Source organism: Lytechinus pictus, chromosome 18, assembly GCF_037042905.1.
Source record: "Lytechinus pictus isolate F3 Inbred chromosome 18, Lp3.0, whole genome shotgun sequence".
NCBI classification, from domain to species: Eukaryota; Metazoa; Echinodermata; class Echinoidea; order Temnopleuroida; family Toxopneustidae; genus Lytechinus; species Lytechinus pictus.
In genome coordinates, this window is record NC_087262.1 from 25,178,169 (window position 1) to 25,186,606 (window position 8,438).

At 36.3% G+C, this 8,438-nt stretch overlaps 1 protein-coding gene across 1 annotated transcript; it reads left to right on the top strand.

Moving 5' to 3' along the window:
* The first annotated feature begins 206 nt into the window (after positions 1-206).
* LOC129281833 (RYamide receptor-like) lies at positions 207-4,481 on the top strand. The gene is made up of 2 exons (XM_054917758.2): positions 207-1,370; positions 1,789-4,481. Exons 1-2 carry the CDS (start codon positions 627-629, stop codon positions 2,224-2,226), a joined length of 1,182 nt encoding a protein of 393 aa, XP_054773733.2. The 5' UTR covers positions 207-626; the 3' UTR covers positions 2,227-4,481.
* The last annotated feature ends 3,957 nt before the right edge of the window (positions 4,482-8,438 follow it).

An 8,438-nucleotide genomic window follows, 5' to 3' on the forward strand; every position in this document is an offset into this window, starting at 1 on the left:
TTTTTTTTTTTTTTTTTGGGGGGGGGGGAGCATAGAGAATAAATACTCGCGAATTAGTTTATTTCTAAATGAGTAACCGTGTGGCTTCAGATAGGGAATGTTTACTCTGTTCTTTATTGAACTGTTGAAGATATTATTATGATATGATTATTATTATCTTAAATTTCCTTTTCTTTCGATTTTTGTTTAAAAAACGTTCAGGTTTTCCTTGGATGTCCAGATAAAAGATAAGTGGCTGGAAGTGTGATGGTGTTTGCTGGGGAACCAATTCAATTATTCTCCATGGCGATGTTCAGCAACAAGTGATTCGATGGTTCACGCTAAAGAAGATAGACGTTTTTTATTCCAGTGATTCCACAGAGCAGATGAACAGGCTGTATCCACTAACACACATGGGGTTCACCCACCACGATAAGTTCGAGGGTACTTTCAGTTCAAAGGATAAACTGCGACACTAAAGCTATTCCAAGTCAGGCAATCCTGTCAGAAGAAAGGGCAAGCAGAAACGTGATCCTGAGCGAAGTGTATCATTACTTCTGAGGGGAGAGGGAAAAAAAACCTTTATAAAATTTGAATTGGATTCTGAATTTTTAAAGGCCAAAAATATTGAAAATCGTGTTATAAAGATGGAGTCATTCATTGTGATAATGAACTCCTCTGTACCCCCTGATAACTACTCCATTATATCTGGCCAGAACTACTCGGAAATAAGGGATCTCTACAAGGAACCACCATGGATACAAGCGATATACGGTTTGCTTTTTACACTTGTGACTGTATTTGGCGTTGGCGGGAATTCAATTGTTTGTTACATTGTCCTCGGACATGCGCGCATGCGCACTGTTACAAACTATTCCATTGTAAATTTAGCGGTAAGTGATATCCTCATGGCCGTCATGTGCGTCAACTTTTCATTTTACGCAGCAATGTACATGACGTGGCCCTTTGGAGAGTTCATGTGTAAAGCAGTATCGTACATACAAAGTGTTTCAGTATCTGTCAGTATTTTTACATTGGTATCCATCAGCGTGGACCGTTACATAGCGATATGTCATCCTCTAGTCCTGCGCATGGGATCATCACAGGCGTTAGCAGTCATTGCGGTTATCTGGGTGGTGGCATGCGTGGTGGCGTTACCATCTTTGATATTCTCCACAGTCGGCGTAGAGGGCGACTCAACATTCTGTTCTGAAAGTAACTGGGAACAATCTAAAATATACACATATGTCTTGATGGGCATACAATACTTCGTACCACTCTGTGTCTTGGCTGTTGCCTATGGAAGGATTGGTTATGTAATCTGGAGCAGACGAACGCCAGGAGAAACACAAGCGAGCAGGGACAAAAGAATCAATGAATCAAAGACAAAGGTAAGGGCATCCAGGTATACCATGGCATCAAGGTACCGAAGAAAAATTATCTATTTGTTTTTCACGTATTGAACAATTCTTCCACACTCCTATGTTCTTTAGCTCAACATTTGCAAGTACCATGTTCAGAACTGAAGTCTATTACCTACGATTTCATAGAAAATCCCTTTTTGCAAGATTCCTCTCGGCAGATGAAAATAAAAATACATTCCCCCCCATCGCATGTTTAATACTACAATTGTCTTTGATCCTTTTACAGTTCGATAGCTATATTGTATATAGTTTTAAGTCGCCACACACGCATACATATACATGTTTAACTTTCTTATCTGTTATTGCTTTGTGTCGTGCTGGCTAAGAACTCAATTTTGTACAACCAAAGTAACGTTTGTACATTTTGTTTTGTTTGTATTCTCAGCTCGTCAAGATGTTTGCCATGGTGGTTCTTCTCTTTGCCTTGTGTTATCTACCAATACATTCCTTTAACATTCTTCAGGAGGTGTACGAGAATGTCCTCTACTATCGCTACATCAAGCTGGTTTACCTCACCGTTCTCCTGGCGGCAATGAGCAACTGCGTCTACAACCCCTTCATCTATTGCTGGATGAATGCAAAGTTCCGGAACGGCTTTAGACACGTGTTCCGTTTCCTACCCTGCGTGCATTACGACACCCAATGGAAAGTGATAGCGCACTTGGAACGTGGTAACACCGCAATGACACAATTAACGACGTCGCCGTCCCGTCGGCTTCGCAGTGGTCCGTCTGACGCAAAGCAATGCTGGCCTGAGCATTGTTATGAGTCGCTAAGCAACGGGGATGGTAGTCCACTAAGGAATAAAGTGGTTGCGGTCTGAGAAGATTGATAATAATGATAATCGTGAAGACTAACGATTAACTCTGAAAATTCTATACGTTGAAACGGAACAAAATTATAATATTGTCATTGACAAAAATACACCATGGTTGCTTTCTGCCTTAACTTTAACACACGTCGCTGTTCAAAATGGAAAGTGTCCCACGAGTATAGACATATACATGTAGTTAGTTTTTGCTATGAACACGTGTAATTAATGTGGTGATACTCATGTTACTCTGCACGTTGACCCTGATGGCCAGATGTCATCTTGTTCCCCGTGTTTAATGCCGTCTATTGGACCTGGAGGCTTTGGAAATAAACTGATTGATTTTTCTGTAACCCATTACTGTTGTTACTATTACCACTGTACTGTACCATACTACTATTACTACAACTAATACTCTACTACTACTACTACTACTACTACTATAACTACTACTACGACTACTACTACTATACTACTACTACTACTACTACTACTACTACTACTACTACTACTACTACTACTACTGTTGCTGCTTATTTTACTCCTGCTTATGATACTATCACCACCACCCTCCACCGCAATTCTACTACCACCACCAACATTTTACTACCACCACCACCACCACCAACACTACAACTTCTTTCCTATTACTACTTTCACTACTACTACTACGACGACGAAGGCGGCGACTTTTACCACCACCACCACTGATTATATACTACCACCAATACTACAGCTGATACTACTATACTCATTGTTCTTTTTGTATTGCTAATGTTAATATCACTACTGCTACTACTACTACTACTACTACTACTACTACTACTACTACTACTACAGTACTACTACTATTACTACTACAACTCGTACTCCTACTACTACTACTCCTACTGCTACTGCTGCTGCTGCTACTACAACAACAAACACTACTACGATTTCTACTACTACTACTACTACTACTACTACTGCTGCTGCTACTACTGCTACTTCTAATACTATTTCGTACATCACGACTTCAACTTTTCTTTTTACTCCTGTCCATGATAATATCGATGGACGAAATTAGAAACAATAGTAAGATCACTATTAACGAAAATGATTATAATACATGTAGATTCTTAAAAATGTTCCCATGGTATATGCTTATTTATAGATGTTGACAGTGTCACCATAAATCAGTTTACGGGGGTACTTAAAATGACGGTTGGTTATTCTTACTTGAAAAGAGAAGAAGGGAGAAGAGAGATAGGGAATAAGTTCTTAAGGAACTGAAAATCTTTTGCTCCTTGCAGTTGTGAAAACAACTCCCTTTTAAGAAATGTTGAGCCACGATCAATGCAAGCATGCATTTCTGGTGAAGGCAAAAACACTCTTTTCCCTCACAGTCGAGACTCATTGACTCTTTCTTACAATTGAGTTTCATTTATTAAAATGTCACCATCTTCTATCCAAGAAAGACTTCGGTCCTGGTTACATTCCATTTGGACTTTTGTACCAGGTGGGTGTTTCATAAAGTTGTTCGTAAGATACGAATGACTTTATGCGAGGTGTGATATCCCTATATAATTGATTTATGACCTAAGAACATGTACCAGTCGTGCGTAAAGTTGTGCGTAACTTGACGAACAGCTTTATGAAACACCCACCAGGTTACTCATCAACTGACCTGCTTTCCACCTGGCCCGACTTGAGAACACATCTCTCGATGGATCCAATTCAATTCTTACTCCTCTCTCTCATCGCCACAGGAACTTTGTCCTTTGTAAAACAAAGAAATGCATACAGAAGTTTCAAGAAAACAATCAATGTATGAACATACAACATTATGTAGGAAATATTTTGAATGAACATGCATTTTAGATGTTGACGTTGCTGGCTTTCCAAAGTTGTGATTGATCGGATTAATCGCAACTCTTTGTAAGACGAGGCCCTGTTCTCGTTTAAAATGGCAACACTCAATCTCAGATCTTCATCTACGCTGTAGCGTCCAGCTTGCACCTGGATCTCGCATCGACGATCTCCATGGCTACCGGGATTCTTCGGTTTGTGCACCCCTATACGGAACGCCCCCTGCTAACATTCAGTAGGCCCATGCACCCAACAACGACACTTTTAAGAGAAAACTTAAGACTTAACATTTCTATTGTTAACCACTTATAATGAACAATTTACATTTTAGTTCCATGGGATTTGCAGTTGTATGTGTGTGTGGTAAAAGTAATCATATTTTTTTTTTCATTAAAAAAAATAATTTGTAAGTAATGTAAGTAATGTGATATTCTATTTCAAAATATTTATTGATCTGTAGTAATATTTCACATTATTGTTTAACAACGTTTCGAAACTTTCTTTTTTGCCGCTTTATGATTTTTCAATATATTGTTATTTTATTTTCTTTGTTATTGATATCATTATTATTAGTATTATTATCATAGGCAGAAAACTTTGGATCGTAAGTTTTGTACCTAAAATTGTAGTCGTTCACATTAATCATTTACGAAAAGGTAACTATACAGTGCGTCCCAGAAAAAACGAAACCGAGATCTAGCGATGATTTATCATAACTTAATCACAAATACAATAGACAAATGACCTACCAATGTAAAGCTTAAAATCTCCTCTTTCATCTGATATTACTTAGATTATTCCTCATTCACGCATGAGTGAGTAAAAACAATTTGAAGAAAGGATACCAAAAACTCATTTGGCGGGGGGTATCTGAATTTTAAAAAGAAAATCACATGCCTAAAAAGTTCAATATCTGCTCTTTAATTTGATACCTTAATCACAAAAAATGGTCAAGAAGTAAAAAAGTTACGTTCCCTCGAAACAGTGCTTGTATTTCCATAATTTCATTAAATAAACGTGTTTTCACCGGTTTCCCACAGAAGCTATCGCATGGTTAACAAAAGACTTCATGCATGGCTGATCGTCAACAAAACGGAGTGTCGAGTGAGTTTGAACGCTAGCTTGTAAAACCTGTTCATTTTATGAAATTTATTGAAATTCAAGCCTTATTTCAAATAACATGAACTTTCTTATTTCTTGACCATTTTCTGTAATTGAGGTATCAAATTAAAGAGCAGATATTGAACTTTTTAGAAATGTGGTTTTCGTTTTGAAACCCAGATACCCCCCGCCAAATGACTTTTTGGTATCCCCTCTTCAAATTGTTTTTGCTCACTCATGTGTACATGTGACATAATCTAAGTAATTTCAGATGAAAGAGGAGATTTTAAGCTTTACAATGGTAGGTCATTTGTCTATTGTATTTGTGATTAAGTTATGATAAATCATCGCTAAATCTCGGTTTCGTTTTTTCTGGGACGCACTGTATTGAATGGATCCCTGAAAGAAATTAAAAGAGATAATCATTTGCGAAGTCCATGGAATAATACCCAGTAGATTATTATTTGATGGATATCTAACAAATTGAGAGTCCTGATAACAATCATTGCTTATTTCATTTTTTTTTCATCAATCTAAAAATATCTATTTTCATCATGTCAAATAAAGGCTTGCTATAGCCTTATCGTACATTGGAGATCAAGAGTCCTTCACTTTTTGACATTTGAAATCCATTTTACCTTTTCTTTTTATCAGTATTTATTGAGAAGTTGCTCGCAGACATGGTATGACATGTTCCACTTTTGATGAAATTAATTTATGATAAAATGATTTTAGCGAGCAAAGTGCGAACTCAAATAGTGTTGATATCATTTTTCCATGTTGAACTTGTTGATATTTTAGACACGAAAGTGTGTACATTCCCTTTGTTTTACATTTTATGATAATTATCTTTTCATGTATGTACAATATGATATGATAACTTACATTTGCATCATGCCATGAATTTATGTTATTCAAGTAATAAAATCACTCGATATTTTTCTCTTTCTCTGAGCGTGTTACATTGGTTTTATTTCGATGTAAAAACAATTTTGACGACACATAGATAGGGAAACAACGACTACTCCTGCAACTCACAACTAAAATTCTAATCATGTAGTATTTTATTTCCCCTGATATTCACGAAATACGGATACATATCTAATTTGATCATTATGACGTTGGATGAATGGAATATGAAATTAGACAGTGATGACTTTATATATCAGGGATTAACGAATATTTTAGTTTATAATGCCGGTCTAGTAAATATCGTAAAACTATCCATTAATCTAAATGATAATGGTTTATTTAAAAAATATAAAATCTTACTACGGTTTACTACGGTTTATATAAAATTTATTGATAAGAATCCTTTATTTTTTTTAAAGACAAAAATATTATCCTAAAAGTGGACTTGATCTTTAAAAGATAAATGAATGAGTTGCAGTAAAGACTGACATCATTAGAATGTCTGTAAAACTTACGTTGATTGTCACCATATAATCTAGACCAGGGGGCCGTTTCATAAAGCTGTTCGTAAGTTAAAGGGGAATCCAACCCAAATAAAAACTTGTTTTTATAAGAAAAAGAAAAATCAGACAAGTTGATAGGTGAAAGTTTGAACAATATTGGACAAACAACAAGAAAGTTATAAATCCTTAAAAGTTGTAAATATTGGTAATCACTATACCCATGGAGACTTCAAATTGGCCGCATATGGGATGTCATAGTGATGTAAGGCAAGGACTACTCTTCCATGTACTCCAATACATATTATGGCTAAAATTTCATTTTTCCCAAAAGTTTTATTTCAAATTACATTTTTCTTTCATGAGGACATAAAACAATATACTACCTGGGTTATATTTAGATACTGCCACAGGGGAATGGGTACTGTAACTTACAAGTAGGAGAAAACCACAAATCCCTGATAAAAGAGTACATGGCCTATGGGAAAGTTGTCCTTGCCTCTTGTCATAATTTACTTACCCAGTTGCCAATTTGAAATCTACATACTATTAATGATCTCAATTTTAAAGCAGCTTTAACTTTCTTATTGCTGGTCCGATTTCTTTCAAACTTTCACCATTCTGTTTAATTGATTTTTCTCCTACCCAACACAACATTTTATGGCCAAGGCTGGATTCCCCTTTTTAAGAAGCGACTTGGTGAACCTTTCTTACGCGCCAAACCATTGTCAATGAACATTTTGGTGCATACCATTTACCACAAGAAAGGATCAAAAGTCGTTCTTAAAGTCGCTCTTAACGTACGAACAGCTTTATGAAACACCCACCTGGCACAGTTACATAAACTGAACTGTGAAATCTGCTGATTAATAACAGTCACATTGAAGATCACCTATAGCCTACACAGATAAGCACATGTGGGACAATTATTGCTGGAAAAAAAAAGACCCGATATCTGGCAAGGATGCCACGCTTATTTTTTTACCAATAATTTCTTTGTTTTAAAAATATCTTTGAAAATATTTTTTTAATATATACATAGACATACTATTCTAGGGCTTAGTAGTAGTAGTAGTAATAGAAGTATAGTAGTAGTAGTAGTAGTATTAAGAAAAAAATATTTTGTAGAATTTGCCCCTCTATTATTAAAATTGAATGACACAAAAGCAGAATTATTCGTACCAGCCTCTACCCACACTTTACGTAATCTGCCAGATCTGAGGCTAAAGGTTGGCGATATATATTCATAAGCCCTTCAGTCGCTATCAAAAATCTTGGTGTGATATTCGATAGAGAAATGTCGATGGTCGATCGTGTTTCTCAAATATGCACTACAGCAACTTTTCACTTGAGGAATATGTCTCGAATAAGAAGATATATCACTCAATCAGCCTGTAACAATGCAATTCGTTCTCTAGTTCTGTCTCGCTTATACTCTCCAACATACCTGTTACTCAATTAAATCGTATTCAACGTCTTCAAAACTGGGCTGCTCGCCTAATTTATCAAGTAACAAGATTCCAATCCTCCAAACCACTCCTTGACTCGTTACATTGGCTTCCTGTTAGGCATCGAATAGTTTTCAAGTTACTCTTGTTAGTTTTCAAATCTGTTAATAAACAGGTTCCTCAATATCTAAATGATTGTTTGACCTAGTACACCCCTCGCAGGAATGCACAAGCCTCCAGTGACCCACTTCTGCTTACGTACAAAATTATACGGAAACTAGCTGGAGATAGGACTTTCACTGTAACTGCTTCCAAATATTGGAATAAGTTACCTCTTTCACTCAGACAATCATCATCTCCCCATCATTTAAAAGGAACTGAAGACATTTTTTTCCAGTCCAGAGTTTTAGGATTA